Source organism: Salvia miltiorrhiza, chromosome 1, assembly GCF_028751815.1.
Source record: "Salvia miltiorrhiza cultivar Shanhuang (shh) chromosome 1, IMPLAD_Smil_shh, whole genome shotgun sequence".
In the NCBI taxonomy this organism is placed as follows: Eukaryota; Viridiplantae; Streptophyta; class Magnoliopsida; order Lamiales; family Lamiaceae; genus Salvia; species Salvia miltiorrhiza.
In genome coordinates this window covers 71,939,217-71,956,109 of record NC_080387.1, presented here as the reverse complement: position 1 = coordinate 71,956,109, position 16,893 = coordinate 71,939,217, and the positions used below count along the sequence as shown (strand labels likewise).

General features: G+C 37.9%; 3 protein-coding genes across 4 annotated transcripts; all 3 read right to left on the bottom strand.

Moving 5' to 3' along the window:
* Positions 1-1,934: 1,934 nt before the first annotated feature.
* Positions 1,935-5,402, bottom strand: LOC131005846 (coronatine-insensitive protein 1-like). Of its 2 annotated transcripts, XM_057932947.1 has the most exons (4): positions 4,770-5,361; positions 3,782-4,289; positions 2,205-3,076; positions 1,935-2,116 (listed from the first exon to the last, which is right to left on the bottom strand). In XM_057932947.1, exons 1-3 carry the CDS (start codon positions 5,267-5,269, stop codon positions 2,249-2,251), a joined length of 1,836 nt encoding a protein of 611 aa, XP_057788930.1. In that variant the 5' UTR covers positions 5,270-5,361; the 3' UTR covers positions 1,935-2,116; positions 2,205-2,248. The 2 variants fall into 2 exon arrangements, with proteins under 2 accessions (XP_057788930.1, XP_057788931.1); XM_057932948.1 differs by having other exon boundaries at positions 1,935-3,076; positions 4,770-5,402.
* A 751-nt stretch (positions 5,403-6,153) lies between these two features.
* LOC131005845 (uncharacterized) lies at positions 6,154-7,675 on the bottom strand. Its single transcript, XM_057932946.1, has one exon. The coding sequence runs from the start codon at positions 7,612-7,614 to the stop codon at positions 6,871-6,873; it is 744 nt and encodes a 247-aa protein (XP_057788929.1). The 5' UTR covers positions 7,615-7,675; the 3' UTR covers positions 6,154-6,870.
* Positions 7,676-11,528: 3,853 nt separating this feature from the next.
* On the bottom strand, positions 11,529-16,573 carry LOC131005844 (uncharacterized). The gene is made up of 4 exons (XM_057932945.1): positions 15,992-16,573; positions 15,698-15,813; positions 13,120-13,363; positions 11,529-13,030 (listed from the first exon to the last, which is right to left on the bottom strand). Exons 1-4 carry the CDS (start codon positions 16,346-16,348, stop codon positions 11,699-11,701), a joined length of 2,049 nt encoding a protein of 682 aa, XP_057788928.1. The 5' UTR covers positions 16,349-16,573; the 3' UTR covers positions 11,529-11,698.
* Between the last annotated feature and the right edge of the window lie 320 nt (positions 16,574-16,893).

Genomic DNA, 16,893 nt, shown 5'->3' with positions numbered 1-16,893 from the left:
ATTAATTTATTTTTATTTTCATAAATTTTATAAATTTATAGATTGTTATAATAAAAAATATATATATTCAAAACAATTAAATTAATCTTTACCAAAATGACATCAAACACTATATTGGAAACTTTCAATTTAATTATTTAGTTTATGTCTAAATTCGTTTGTACTTCTATTCAATTTTATGTGATTTCACTAAATTCTAAGTAATCATCACTAAAAAAATGTTTTACTTTTTGAAGGAAAGCACTAATCATGAACATATTACAAGCATGCAAAAACTATGAATTTAAAGATGGATATATTTTTATAAAAATTTAACATCTGATATTTAGAACAAACAGATATATATTTACTATAAAAAAAATTATAATTGTAGGTAGTCTTAATTGAAATATTATATTACATACATTTATACGTGGCCTTATAATTGATTGATTATATTAAACCAATAATGAATTTATAATTTTGACAAATACTATTAGTCTTAGCATAAATATTGATAATATATGTTAGAGACCTAAATTATTGGTTAAATCACAAATATCCTAACTTATTAACAATATCAATCAAAGACTTAAAATTATCAAATTTGTATCAAACATGACACGAGTTGACTTGGGCAAAATAACGTTGTTTTGCTAATGTTTTTTTTTTTTTTTTTTTCCACTCAGATTGCTCATATTTTTGAAAATCTGAGCAATCTCATCTTTTAATTGTGTGAGCAAAAATATGTGTACATGAGCAAAAATTTGAGCAATCCGAGCTAAAATATAGGCCAAAACGATGTCGTTTTGATCGATCGACATAATAATAATAATAATAATAATAATAATAATAATAATAATAATAATATTATTATTATTATTATTATTATTATTATTATTATTATATGTCATCATTTTGTGATGGAACACGTAACTTGAATAAATGTACACAATAGTTTAAGACATTTGTATGATTCAATCCACAGTTTAGGCCTTTGATTGATATTCACTCTTAAATAAATGGTCTTATCTACTGTACAATTTCAACACACTAATCTTAATCTTTATGTATAAAATAAATGTATTAAAATTAATGGGACATGGGGAATACCGTTTTGTCTCACTGTCATCAAACACAATTTTGGTGATAGGGGCTTCACTATTTACGTATAATTAAACACAAATTCTCCTGTGCACGGTGCACCCGATTGTACAGTGTCATTTCGATAACAAGATAGTGTCATTTAATGTTAGTGTCATTTCGCCACAGTATTATTTATATAACATGATAATGTCATTTATTAAACAAAATAGTGTTAGTGTCATTTCAAAATAATGTTAGTGTTAGTATCATTTTGCATCCGGGTGTACAGGAGACCACATCATAATTAAAACCCTCGTCCCAGCCTGGATTTGGTGTTACTTTACTTTATGCAAATTGCACTATTTTGATTGCCTTTTCCTTAACACCATATAAAGCACCACTTTTGCGAACTTTAAATCTAAGCGATTTTGGCAGTTGCCTTTATAGTGAAATCAACTAGATTTAAGATTGTATAAAGCTATATACAACCTTTTTAAAATTCTTTTCCCATCTACTTTTATAAGAAAAGGAAAAGGGGAAATTAGTTCAAGGTCTGAACCTTGGTCTTTTCTAAAATTGCTTTTATTTCCTACAAAGAAAACAAAGGAAAAGTTTATCAACATGTTACGTTTTGGGATGTGTACCCGAATATATGAAACTCTATATTTGATCATTTTCTTTTCTTTCCAAAAATGTTTCAAACTTTAATCATTGATATATACTGAAATAAATAATGTGATCTTTTCTATTTCATGTTTCAATTCACACAAGAGCCACAAAAGTGACTATGACTATGACTTCCACAAAAGTGACATTTACCTGCTCTAAAAAAACAAAAACAAAATGTGATATTTATTACTCTCGACAAATTTTGGCAATACCCCCATTAACTCATAATTTAACATCAGATATTCATTCATAACACAATCAGACGTGGAAAGAGATCATCAACAACTAATTATTTACACTTACAGTATGTATGCATTAATTAAATTCGACTTAATAGATCAGTCAACACTACCAAGAGCTCCATAAGCATCCCAGGCATGGTCTGCTTCATCACAAATGAAGAAATCAAAATTTAACAGAAAAAATTATGTAATCAGACAGCGCAACAGAGCTAATAAACAGTACGTTACCGAGGAAGAGCAGGCAAGCACAATCGCCACGTCGTGTGACGGATCTAGGGATCGCGGAAAGCTCTAGGGTCCAGAGGAATGACAGTACTCGGAAAATCGGTTCTTTGCCCTGCAAGGGAATAGTAAGCAAGAATGTGAGCAGGGTCCTCGACAATTACTAGTCGTTGTCTCTGTTCATCGTGAACAATGTGTCGCGTAGCTGGTATCAACTCGATATTCCAGTTTGGCCTCGCCATAGCTAAGAGATCTCGACCATCACCCGATCCAGATGCAATGTATCCTTGCACCCACAAGTATCTAAGAGCAGACAACCGAAGAGCAGCCGTGGCTAGTGCACGTTCGCTGAAACAACATCCTCTCATTTCGAGCTTTTGAAGGCTCGGACAACCCTTGGAGAACTCCAGAAGACCTTCATCAGATTCCCCAACATAACCGAGAAGCATCCATGTCACTTTAGGACTATACTGACCTATGTAACCGAGGCCTACGTCTGTCAACCCTCCTTTACGAAGATACAAGGCAAACCTAATGAGTTTATCGCAACCTACTAGCAGGGATCGGACTCCATTGTCAAGAGGCAAATCTGTTATGCTTTCCTCTCTGTCGAGTAAGACCAACCGGAAGTCACATAGATTTTTTGAGTGTGTACCCATGCATTCCAATGCTGCATTTGTAATATCCGACACATATACTGCCAAGTATTCCAGTTCAAGGCAACCTTGAGCCAAAGCGATTAGTCCTCTCTGTGAGACCACGCCTTCAACATCTTCCATATCTTGTTCATCAGCTCCTCGCTCTATCCTAAGCCTTTTCATGCTTTTACAGTATCGAGCAAGAACCTCCAATCCCCTATCTCCAAGAACATTTCTTGCCTATTGCACATAAATTGAAAAAAAATCAAAATACAGACTACTACAGTTCAGGAAAAGTTTTTTGTCATTTGTTTAGCCACAATAATTATAGTTAAATTGTTAGCCTTCTTGGGGGCAAGGGGTGGGATAACAAAAGGTTAGGCACTCAATCATTGATAAATATTCCAAAATAAAATAATAAAAATAAATATAAAGAAAAGAAAGTTAAATTTTGTAGTACCAAAATAAGACCTCAACCCCACTGCATAGTAACAAAACCAAGAAACAACACAGGGTTGAGAATGAATAGCAATTGCCGGTGTTACATGATAGGGATGAACAAACGAGGACATCTTATCTATAGGCAGACCCTAAAGCTCTAAGCTTAAAGGTGAACATCAATTTGGCCACGATCTCAACTCGCCCATCCATAGAATCAAGAGATGCATGTGGACTAAGAAAATTTGTTTTCCGAAGAGGATCTTGACATAATATATATCACTAAAATGCTCCCTAGGATAGTAAATTGGATTTTCAAGCTATGTCACAAAATATTTGTAAATGATTCGACAAAAAAAGTAATTGTAATTGATCAGCACTATGTTTAACACTGGGGACCAAGTTATAGAGGACTTTAAGCAAATAAAAACTTGTCACTTTGCAAGCAGGAAGGAAAGAGATTTACAATGAGAAAAAGGGTTAAATAAAAAGCTTAAAAGGTTTTACCTCAAGAACTTCCAAATTTGGGCATATTTGTAGTATCTGGCAGTGGCCTTCTGTGTCGAGCAGGGCATAAAGGAGATCCAGCTTTTTAAGCTTTGCAGCAATAGGATACACGATCGGCAGCTCTGCTCTTCCCAAATAAGTAAGTCCCAACCGGCACAATTTTGGGGGGAACGAAATTGAACTATACCTTTCCAATTGCTCGGAAGAACTAACTTCACCATTCTGAGCTAGCGGCTCAGTTACAGAGCCGCCAGCGAACTCTTCCAGTGAACCCGCATTTCTGAAAAACTCAACTAGCTTTGAAATATCACAATCACTTATTTTCACGGAGGTCAAAGATGGGCATCTCCTCGCTAGCAACTCAATGTCTTCAGATCTAACACTCTTGAGATCAGTCATGAAAAAGTTTAGGTTTTCAAGAACAGTATTATTTGAAGCAAGCTGATGCAGCCACTCCCCATCATGCTCAGCTATGATGCTCTCTTCGATATATAAAGTTCTCAGATTCCTATTAAAAAGCAAAACCATTAAGTTTGGGATACACAAAGTTAAACATATAGAAAGAGCGAGTTCATGATCTCAAATTTAAGCCTCATATCTCAACAAACCAGCAATGCAGTATTGCAAGTTCAATCTTGATAAGATCTGAGAAAAACATGAAAAATACGCACTCATGATTACAAGTTCAAAAAACTATTGAGTGTTAAGAAATAGGAACATATATGAATATGGAAGAGAAAATTGACCCCAAATTACAATCAATCAACAACAGGAAAAAAAAAAAGTAAGTCGAACTTTTGCTCCAAAAGTGAAATAAATATCAAGCAGACAGCTCAAATAATTGAGCTCCAGCAATTAACAAAATAGCTCACAGAAAACAATACCAGAACACAAGAAAATCCAAATTCCGGAACCATTCATGTTCATAAGAAATCGTTTGAAGAAAATTTAATTTTAAACAAACAATAACAAAATCGGGAATTAATACCTGCAGGCGCGTCCAATATGCCGGAGCCCGTCCGTACTGAAACCGGAGCACCTATCGAGCTTCAAGACCTCGAGCACGCCGCCGGCGGCCGACGCGGCGAGCAGCTGTAGATCGGAATCCGACACTATCATGCGCCGGAAGTGCAGCGCCTTCATCCTGGCGAAGGATCTGGTGACCTCCTGCACCCAGGGCGCCGCGTAGCCGCCCCAGTCCTCGCCGATGAGGTTGAACATGGCGGCGCGCGGCTTGCCCTTGATCTTGAGCGACTCCAGCTGGGGGAAGCGGCGCGAGAGCTGCTGCGGGGTGGCGGTGTAGCAGAGCGCCATGGTGACGTGCTTGCGGGTGATGGCGTCGATCTCGTACCAGCGCTTGCACACCAGCGACACCGCGCCGCGGTCACGCGCGTAGGGGATGACGCACTCCCACACGGTGTCGTCAGGGCCGCCGCCGCCGCCGCCGCCGAAGCTAGGGATTCGTCGTTGAGTCGTCGAATTGGTCATTTTGAGAGGTTTGGGGGTTTGGGAGAGAGAAATTGTACGACAGGTGGGATGAAGGGAAAAGCGCCGAAAGAGATGCTTATTGTGACCAATACCAATCAACACCTAAATATCACTTCTTTTATTATTATTATTATTATTATTTTCATTTTCTTTTCTTTTCTTCTCTGTTCAAGATTCGCATGTACTCCCTCCGTCCAATATCGTTTCCACATTTGCCATTTCGGTCCGTCCCCGATATCGTTTCCACTTTCATTTATAGAAGTAGGGTCCACAAACTCTCACTCACAACAATTGTGGGACCCAAACTCCACTCACTACATATCCACTACTATCCACCACTTTTCTTAAAACCCGTGCCGTCCACAATGTGGAAACGATATTGCGGACGGAGGGAGTATTATATTTAGAGATACTTGCAGTAAAATACACGAATTTGCTGCAAATTCTAATTTTTTCTATAATCTTTAAATATATTCCCTTTCGATTTTTTTTTTGGTTTGAAATACATCCAAATAAAAGTTGATTTTAGGGCTTTTCACTTAGGCCATCCACTGTGGTGCTACCCATAGTGGATGTCACATGTGTGCCACCTCATCTACTACCTCCTTTTTCAACTACCCCATATTTTATCCACTATAGCACTACCTCATTTTTAACTATTCATGGACCTCACTATCATTATTACTTTACCACCATATATATATATTTGTGTATTTAATTTTATATTATATTTTATTTTAATAAAATTAATATGATTATATGATTAAATTAATTTATTTAAATAATATAATTTAATTTTGAAATTAATATAATTATATGAATAAATTAATTTATTTGAATGATAACATAGAATTTTAAAATTAATATAATTATGCTAACAAAAATTAAAATTCAAACGCACATTTTATTGAAAATTAATTGCTTACAACACACAACTAAAATTAAAAACACAAATACACACAACATCTTAATTTAAATACCAAATGATGACAAACTAAAAAAAATTAATTATGACACTAATCATCGCCGAATCGCGCCCACACGTGCTCAACCAGATCGGATCGAAGTTGGTGATGTATTGTTTTGTCACGTACTCTAGCACCCCTTCTGAGGTACTCGTTGAATCCTCCTACCGAACCACGATTTATTTCCCCTGCAATATTGTTGCTCGACGTGTTTGGTTCGTCTTCAACCCATTGGCTTGTCATTTCCCCTTCATCTTCAATTATCATATTATGTAAAATAATGCAAGCATACATAATGTCAGTGATATTTTCTTTATACCAGAGGCGACTCGGACCTCTAATCATTGCCCAACGAGCTTGGAGAACCCCAAATGCACGTTCTACATCCTTCCTCGCAGCTTCTTGCATTTCCTTGAACTTCCTTCTTTTTGGATCTTGAGGATGTTGGAAGCTCTTGACAAAAGTTGCCCACTCAGGATATATACCGTCTGTTAAGTAGTATCCATGGGCATATTGCGTGCCATTTACTGTGAATGGGATGGAAGGCGCTTGCCCTTGTAGAACGTCGTTGAATAGTGTAGACTGATTAAGCACGTTTATATCATTGTTGGACCCTGCAACTCCAAAAAAAGCATGTCAGATCCACAAATTTTGAGATGCAACCGCCTCAAGCATAATTGTTGGGACTCCATGATCGCCACGGGTGAATTGGCCTTTCCATGCTACTGGGCAATTTTTCCATGTCCAGTGCATACAATCAAGACTCCCGAGCATTCCAGGAAAGCCATGCCTCTGCTCGTGCATCTCCATCAAGCGCTGATAGTCATCAACGGTTGGCCGCCTCAAGTAGTGTCCACCGAAAACCTCAATAACACCTCGGCAGAAGTGGCGCAAGCACTCGTACCCTGTTGTTTCAGAAATCCGCAGGTACTCATCGTAGTGATCAGCTGGGCCACCATATGCCAACTGTCTAATCGCATTCGTGCATTTTTGTAGTGGCGTGAAACCCTTCTTCCCTGTGGCATCGGGTCTTTGTTGAAACCATGTGTTGTGGGCTTCCAAAGCATTCACTATGCGAGTGAATAACTCTTTTCGCATCCGAAAACGCCGCCGAAATACATTGGGACCCCATGTTGGATTATCATCAAAATAATCCCGCATGAGTCGCTCGTGTGCTCCTTCCCGATCTCGTTGCACATATCGTCTCGTGTGAGGTGTGTTTGACGCTATTGCTCGCAGCACATGTTGATGGATACTATTATCCTCCATGTATTGGCGCATGTACTCTTCCATAAAGGCTTCAGCTTCAGCTACAGCTACAGCTGCAGCTGCAGATGCAGCCGTTTCTTCAACATCATGTTCAGAAGAAGATGAAGACATAAGTCGTGTGTTTTGAGAATATGAAGATATGTATTGGATATGAGAGAATTGTTCTTCGTAGAGATTGAGAATGAAGTATATGTTACATATATTTATAATAACTAAGGTATGACCGTTGGAGAATGCAACGGTTACTTTCTAAATTAATATGACCCTTCGAGAAGGCAACGGTTACTTTGGAAATTAATATGACCCTTCGAGAAATTATTCACACTCCGCATCTGAATAAAACACCCGGCGCATGTTGGTATTCTCTTCGTCGTCGTCGGATGAAGGCTCAACTGAGAGATTTATATTCTCCAAACCTTGAACTGCCTTTCCTGAAGATGGTGTGCCTCCATGAGTACCACTCCCATCTACACTGGTCCTCCTGGAAGAGTCAGAAAACATAAACCCCTGTGAAGGATATCCTTGTGGGGAAAATCCTGGAGGGGGATACCATTGTTGAGGATATCCGTATGGCTGAAATCCATGAGATAGATGCACTTGGGATGAAAATTGAAATGAAGGGGCTGATTGACTCATGGGATTGTTGGGATATGTTTGAGGATTAGACATATGTGGCCAAGAGAAATTTGGAGGACGATTGCCGGAATTTTGAGAAGGATCGTTACAATTTTGTGAAGGAGAACTTGAATTTTGTGAAATTGAATTTGATCCATATGGATCAAACCAATTTGGAAATCCACTCATGATGTTTCTAAATTTTTTGGAGAAGAAGTAAATATAATAAATAGACGAAGAGAAATTTTGGGGTAAGAATCTTATGATACATGGAGATATATATAGGGAAAAAAAATTGAAACTAATACAGATGCTGCTTTGTATCATCACGTCAAATACAGATGCTACTTTGTATCATCACATCAAATACAGATGCTGCTTTGTATCATCACATCAAATAAAGATGAAAAGATATGTCGATCTCTGACAAATTTATTTGTTTGGAGTTGGAAAATGGAAGGGAAACAAATAGGAAAAAGGATGGGGAAAATGAAAAAAAAAAAAAAAAAAACGAAAGGAAACGGACGAAAATGGAGAGAAAGAGGTGGGCCAGGCCGTGTGGGGCATTACCAGGCGCACAGCGGGCGCGTGCAATGCACGCGCTCCAGCTGTGCGCAAATTGGGCGTCCTTCAACTCAAACGCGCGTGCTTTGCTTTTGCCTTGGGGGCCCACGGCTGACTGCTACCAAGCTAGCAAATTTGCTACCTTTGAAATTTTGCTACCCCAAAAACTCACGCCCACTATGGTTCTCTCCCCTCCACGTCAACAACTACCCATTTTTTGTCAGCCATAGTGGATGGCCTTAGGGGGTGTATTCGTTCAGGATTTTAATAGATTTCTGCAGACTTTTAAAATCTGAGTGTATTCTTTAAAGACTTTTAAAAGTCTATGAAAATCTGGGTGTATTCGTTTAAGACTTTTAAAAGTCTATAAAAATTTAGAGGTATTCGTTTCAGACTTTTGAAAGTCTATGAAAATCTAGAGGTATTTAAAAACCTATGGATTTTAAAATTGGATTGATTTTCAATGATTTCATTCAAAAAATACACATGAACAAATCCGACCTCCGACCACGAGAATTCGAAAATCTTCAAGAAGCCAGCGCCGGCTCAAGAGTCCAGTGGTCGCTGCTCAAGAAGCTTCGGCCAAATCCAAACATTTCATCATTTGACCCATCTAATTTTCCTCTAGTCTCTTTCTCTCTCTCTCTCCAAACCTTTCTCACTCAAATCTTTCACTCCTCTGCACTTCTGCTACGCACTTGTATTGTATCCAACTATATACATACATATATACACACATAATTCTAGAGTGAGAAACAGGACGACGCGGCCTTTAATTTTTGTTGCTATTACACAACTTACAGTTCAACTCTCAATTTTCATGTCTCTGATTCTTTCTCTTTCCTGCTTGAGCTGAATTTGCAATTGCACAGATCAGATCTGCCATTGCTATGGCACCTAGCGGTCGTTGGGCCTGGTTCCAGCGCTCACGGGCTCGCAGCAGTCGCTCCAGCTGGGTCCAGCGCTCGTTTAAAGCCAACGACCGCTCGGATTTTTAGTTTCAAATCCGTAAAAATCACGGCAAATTCTTGTTAAAATCCGTCCAAAATTTTTGTAGATTCCTGTTTAGAATTCTAAAAATCATGAAGAATCTGTGTGAAATTGGTAGATTTCTAAAATCCAGAGATTTAAAAAATCTATAGAATTCCTGAACGCATACACCCCCCTTAGATTTGTTGAAATCTAAGCCATGCTTCAATTTTATTATGCCACATTTATTATCCGTCACGTTTAGGTATCAAAAAATTTAAGTCAAAAGCCCTAAAATCAACTTATATTAATGTTTTTTGAACCTCTTACCTCTTCTCTAGAATTACGAGAACTTATTTCATGGTGTAGAAAGAAATTAAGTGGATGATTTACGAATTTTATTTGAGATATTTAATTGATTGAAAGAGAAAAGGAGATTTTGGATAATTGATTAATGATGTTGAATTCACAATTAGATCTATGAATTTACATTTTATTGTTCTTCAATTCACAATCAGATCTATGAATTCACAATTTAATGTTCTTGAATTCACAACCAGCTCGATGAATTCACAACTTAATATTCTTGAATTTACAACCAGATTTATGAATTCACAGCCAAAATAAATTCTAGTTTTAGTTGTGAATTCAAACTTTAAAAACTCAAATTCACAACTAGTTGAATTCACAACCAAAATAAATTTTGATTGTGAATTAAATTCTGATTGTGAATTCGACTGGTTGTGAATTCACAACCAAAAAATTCTGGTTGTGAATTCACAACTAAAAAATTTTGATTGTGAATTCGACTGGTTATGAAATGTGCGAATTTTTAAAGGGTAAAATGGTAAATGTGGTCATTTTTTAATTTTTTTTTTATCTTAATGGATAATTTTTAATTTTACTAAAACAAGTAGGCTATTTTCAAAATCCACTCTTTACATCATAATATTGTTGAGGATGTAAATTTGATTAATTGTGTATTTCATCCTATTCTGCACGAAATATTTGAAATAATTGCGTCATTTTTCATGTGTTGGCGTGGAAGACTGTATACCGTAAATTGTAGTAGTACATAAAATGGATGTTGAAAGGGATGACACTTTTGGTATGTTCTCGTGGGAAATTTATTGGTTCCGATCTCTACAAAGATAAATCGTGATAGGATTAGGAAGAAGGGAAATAATGTCGCCAATACGCAAATACATATTGGTGAAAGCTTATAAAAGTAACTTGTATTTGTATGAATGTCATTTTTACAAAAAAAATAAAAACCTTGAAATCTATATTAATTTCAGCTACAAACTTTTTTTTTTTGATAGAGCTATAAATTAATTAGAAATGATAAATAAATCTCACCCTTTTAATGGAGTAAGAATCAAACAAAATTAATTTAAATGACAGAAATAATCAAGAGTCTTGGATATCTTGAAGTTTCAATTTATGTAAGTAAAATAAGGAATTAATCTTATTATTATTTTTATATATTAAGATTAACCCTGTATAGTAAAGGTCGTTAAATAATTATGTATGTACTTGACAGTATTCCTAACTTTAATTGCTATTTAATGGTCATAAATATTCATTCATGTGGTGATGTACTTGACGGTATTTTTCAGTTATTTCTCTCAACTTGTTTTGGACGTAACATTCACTTTAGACATATTACAACTACCAAACAGCTAAATGAAGAAAATACCATTTTCAGACTTTCTCAAGTTGTTTGGACATGACCTTACAATGGGAACACGATTCATACACAAATTCTAAATTTTATTTAATTATGTAGTGGCTTTCAAAGCCTCAAATTAGAGTTGGGTGGATTAAGCAAATTAACAATGGCAACAACATTGCTACATGCTTCATTGCTTCATGAGTTAAGAATCATAGAAAGACTGCATTTTCCCTTTCATTTGATCTTTCTCAAAAAATGGATAATTACACTGAGCCACAAGCTGATAGATAATAGTTATCACATAGCATCTTCACCGATTTCTATACATTTCGATGAATACCAGACAATTACAAAACACAAAAGAGGCAACTATCATTCTATAGCTTCTTCGAAACTAGATGGATCTGAGGTAGATGCCTTCTCCTTATGATCATTGCTAGCAATTCTTTTGACAATGCTACCCCCAGCCCCGGGCCCCGCTGAATTCTCGGACAACAAAACAAGCTCGAAAGAGGGCATGCTACTAGCTTCGACATCCTTGGTTCCGATGTAGAGACCCCGGCTTCCTGCAGCAAGTATGCTACGGCTATCAATGCTGCTGCTTAGGACAGAAGGCAATACCTCTAGCAGTCGCGGATTGGGTTGGTTGGAGCTGTTGATGAGCATCCGGAGCGTCTCCCTAGCGCTCTTTTCCACCATAGATTCACCATTTGGGAGCAGAGGGTCGACAAGATTCGGATTCAAGGGTGGGATCGAGGTAGACATGGCAGGACCAGCACTGACTAGATACCCTTGGCCCGACGAGCAGATGTCAATAACTGGAATATGAACAATAGGGTCGCAGATCAAAGGTGTAAACGTCGGGATTTGCTGTGAAGATGGTAATCTAACCAAAGGCTCTGGGAGGAAGCTAGGAAAATCAAAAGGTGGAAGCTCTGCTAGATCTAGCAGTGGTTTTGAGGTGACGAGACCTGACGACCTTGCAGATGATAGCAGAGACGAAAGTGGAGGCAGAGAAAGGGATTCGGTGGGAACAAGTGAATTTCCTTTAGTGAATTGCAGTGCTGATGCAACAGGAGGACACCAGCAGTAGTGAGGAGAAAAAGGAGACGGACTTGACGAGGGAGCCTGCGTGTCGGGTCCTGAAGGCGGGAGCTCGCCAGAAGTACCAAATACTTCCAAGAAACTTAAACTTAACGAAGCGAACTGGAGAGGAGTTCCATTCCCATTCACCTCAGGAAGTTTATCTTTCTGAAAGCAATGAGAACTAGAAGCTTCACAGGTTTTCGATGAAGCCTGAAGTAAGCTGTCAATGCCTTGAACATTATTCTCGCCACGACGCCTCAATTTTTCTCTGGCGGCAATCCTTATGTCAGACAAACTTTTCTGCATGCCTTCTTTGAACGAACTCGACCTGGGACTTAAACAGCCCTGATAGATGAGGTTTGTCTTTGATCCCTGACTGCCATATTGCCTGGCGCGTGAACTCTTCAAACAGTTGGCTGATGAATGAGGATTGTTATGTTCAGAAGAATCGGCTGAGCTATCTGAAGGGCTAGCTGGTAGCGCGCCACTCACTTGAGCACTATTTACCACAGTTCCCGCTAGGTATGCTCGAAGATGACTCACAAAAGAGTTGAGTCTTGACTCGCTAATTCCAGTTAATTCAGCGAGTGAAGGTTTCTGAGCTAGCAAATCCTTCAACTGTTCAGACAAGAAAATGAAAGTTGAGAAATGTCTCCAGATAACATAGATCAACGTGAAACAAGGCTTTCAGTTATTTTAATTCTTACCTTTCTTAGCAATTCATACCCCACAAGCATAGACTTTTCGGAGCACCAAAAATAAGAAACCACACCATCTGAGTTCTTCACAAAGAAGGATCTTCCAGATTTATCAGCAGGGATCTCATTAATTTCGACATCAGTACACTGAGCCTCAGTACTTAATGTCGCCAGCCTCTCCTCGGAGCCATCATCTCCATTAAACGATATTCGCAAATCTGATGTTGGCAGAAGGGTGAGACATAAATTCCCCCTGTTCAAACAACAAAAAAAATAAGGCTCAGAATCCACAATCAGCACAAATAGGATGGAAGCAGATCCCAAAGAAAAGAAAAGGTCATACTAATGACAGCCTTCATTTCCCCTAATACCCACTAGTAATAAGAAACAGCTACAGTCAGAAACCCAAATTTCCAAGTCAGCCCAGTCAAATCCACTTTCTACAAGAACGAGATGCATGTTGTACAAGGAATTTATGCTTCAAGTGACCCAATTCTAGGTTGGCCTGAGCTTTTGTGGAAATTGAACTTTAAGTTCATGTGTTTTATTTTCCCTCTTCCTCATTCTCCATCTAACTAAAATCACCATACCCTCTAATTTTGAACATTTGCAGTATGTCTATGTCCTGATTTCTTCACAGTATAGTTTAAATACACTTGGACTATAAGATCATAGACTGGGTTTGTTCACGTAGAAGATCAAACTAAACATGCCAAGCTATATATTTAAAGAAACAAAAAACAAGCATTAACTATAAACCTTATTTTATTTTTACGATAATCAAGTGTGATATATATTATAGGCTTATAGCATGGTAACCAAGTATTGGTGAGCTCGAAAATGTATATTGGTAAAAAAACAATAATTTAGATAATAGAGCCAGAAAAAAGGTAAAATTTTACCAGTGCCTAAATTTCTAAGTAACACAACATTAAATGTGACAAAATCTTGAAAAGACTAACTTAAAGAACTAAACATCAATTTGAAATCTCAAGATTTATAAACCAAACAATTTCATGTACATAATAATTTCTGTAATCAATTAATTAACAAAATGGAACATTGATTCCAAGCAGCATGGACTTAAGGAACAGGAAAGATACAGCAAAAACTAACAAAGCAGATAAATATAGTATTATATATACAGCTGAATCACAATTAGAAAGAAGTAAAAGACATCAAAGCAGAAAGACACCAATATAATATACAGTAAGTCAACCAACTCTGGTAGAGCATGATATAATGTAGAAGCATGAAGCTACCTTTACTTCTTCTTAATTCAGAGATCATAATAGTCTACGCCCATTTTACCTACAAGTAAAAAGATGTTTTCACTTGGAAGGATGAACAATGTTACCATCAACAATCTAAAATACAGCACCCTAGGTATTCAGGAATCATAAGAAATTTGCAAACAGGGTAAAGATACATTTATTTCCATTTGCTAGAGAAACATCGCTTGCATCAGGCATAATATCATGAAATAAGGACAGCATAGGATAATGAACACTGAAGACATAATAGCTTGATCCAAACCAAAGTAATATTTCAGTAAAGGAACAAGTAATGATCACAGTCATCAGATATATACAAAGGTCATCAGATATGAAAAGGCTGTTGCCATGGTCTCCATTAAACCGCAAAGGCAATCATATTTCCACACAAACCTTCCCTGGTGTCTCCAGATGTCAAAGGCACCTCCTAGGTATGAACAAGTCATATCAAGACAAAAGGATCTAAGGCAGAATCCAGCATTTACTGCCCATCAAGAGGTGAAACCAAATTTCTCAAACTTAAATGTAAAGACACCCAGAATGTGAAGCCAAGACAAGATTAAGGATCAATATTGACAGCAAAAAACGTATTCCTATCAGCCACTTTCTGTGTAAACAGATAATTATGCTACCTCATCAAAATGAAAAGAATTGCATTATATGAAGTATAATTCAGCATTCTGAGGCATATAGGAACAAAAAGAAAGTCAGGTTTATAAGAGTACTTACAAGATATATATTTATTCTACTACACATAAGCAAGAGCAAGACAAGCACGCACAATTAATACAGCCTGAACATAATTAACGATCAGCAACGGAAGAAATGTTCACAAGGCAAAAGTAAGTTCAGTTCAACTGTTTTGCTTGAAAGTAAAAACAAAATATTGTGTTCATTGACTGACATTAACATATATCACGTTCTACTTCCAAGCATCTCCCAAACTACTATCTTCAAATACACAATTTCATTAGTCTCAGCAATTTGGTAGCCAAATAGCAATTAGGCTTACAAATCTATTGCACTAGAATGCGATTGAATATAACAGTTAGTAATCATTAAGAATAACTCTCAACTGATTTTGGATACTTTCAATAACTGACTGCTTACTGATAAACAAATTGCATTGTTGGAGAAAACGATGAACATACATCACACAAATAAACATCCAACAGTTGTGCTTAGGGTAGCTTTCGACATTACAGATATGGACAATCCTTTATTTCCTCGGCCGATTAATAGAAAGGAAGTGATATTATTTGCAAGCACTGAACCATATCAATTCCCCTAAAAGAATACTCCTGCAAACTTACCTTACAGAGGTTGGAGACAGAAATGTTCCTTGCTTGTTGATCTTTCCGACTCGGATAGAAACCAGCGGTGCGCACAAGCACCTGGCCAACATACCAACCTCTGACGGCTCAAAGTGCTGTTGAATACAAGAGGGGTAACGCGTCAATTACACGGATCTTTCAAAAGCTCAAGTAACATTCAATCTGGTATTAGATTAACTAAGGAGATGAAGCCTATTAAAACATGAAAATGTCAAGCTCACAAAATAACTGGACATACATAATTCCTATTTGAAATTGAATGTGCATACATACCTGACTAAGGTGAGCTAGCAGACCATCCTCAGCCATGGCAGCGGAGGCGTTCAGCTTGAGCAAAGGCTTCAACCTCTCATCCGCTCGGCAAGCCCCCGTCACCTGCAAATCCAATGCGCGAAGCCATTGGATAACCCCCTCCTCTCTCCCGCTCCTCTGCAGCAGCAGATCGGCATCCCTATCCTCCACCAAAATCTCCGTCAACCTCCGCGTAACCGACCGATTCGCGCGCACCGACGCCTCGTCGCCGCTGGAAGAGACCTCCATGGAACCATCCCCGCCCGAAACCTGATCGGCGCGATCCACGTCGTCGATCCGTCGATCCTCCGTCGATTGCTGTTTCTCGGAATTCGCCATTCTCAAATCTCGGAAACTCTTCGATCAGTCCGGAGATAGCGCTGCAACGATCGCAATTCCCAATGAAGTGAACAGATTGAACCCGTAGCGTGAATACCGAGATGAAGATTTTAGAGAGAGACGGAGAGAGAGAGAAGAAAATATCTTCTATATATCCTAATAATATGCCTGGCTGCACCAACCTCAAAATGCAGGGATAAGAAGCCATGAGGTTTCATTTGTAGGAAACGACGGACGTGAGATATCACTTTAAATCCGGTTCAATATCTGCTCTCGGTTCCGGAAGTACACGTCAGATGGGTCCCAGTGGGTTGTACGGGTCCCGCAAACTAACCAATAGTGGTGGTTGCTCGGCGCGCCACGTCAGCGAGTGGGGTCCCCATCTGATGCAAACGAGGGGAACTTGACTAATTTCGTGGAAAATAAAATTTAATACAATAATGGCCTCAAAAAAAAGAAAAAAAAGTACAATAATTGTTGTATGCTACTTCCTCCCTCCGTTAAGATTATGTCACAATTACTATATCGGGCGTCCGTCAAGATTA

Bases quoted from the DNA above. Each gene is read 5' to 3' on its own strand.
- LOC131005845 (XM_057932946.1), bottom strand. From the start codon at position 7,614: ATGTCTTCATCTTCTTCTGAACATGATGTTGAAGAAACGGCTGCATCT.
- LOC131005844 (XM_057932945.1), bottom strand. From the start codon at position 16,348: ATGGCGAATTCCGAGAAACAGCAATCGACGGAGGATCGACGGATCGAC. The intron at 13,364-15,697 runs GTAAGTTTGCAG...TTGTTTGAACAG, and splicing joins CTGTCTCCAACCTCTGTAAG to GGGGAATTTATGTCTCACCC. The intron at 13,031-13,119 runs GTAAGAATTAAA...TTGTCTGAACAG, and splicing joins GGTATGAATTGCTAAGAAAG to TTGAAGGATTTGCTAGCTCA.
- LOC131005846 (XM_057932948.1), bottom strand. From the start codon at position 5,269: ATGACCAATTCGACGACTCAACGACGAATCCCTAGCTTCGGCGGCGGC. The intron at 4,290-4,769 runs GTATTAATTCCC...GCTTTTTAATAG, and splicing joins CATATTGGACGCGCCTGCAG to GAATCTGAGAACTTTATATA. The intron at 3,077-3,781 runs GTAAAACCTTTT...TATGTGCAATAG, and splicing joins CAAATTTGGAAGTTCTTGAG to GCAAGAAATGTTCTTGGAGA.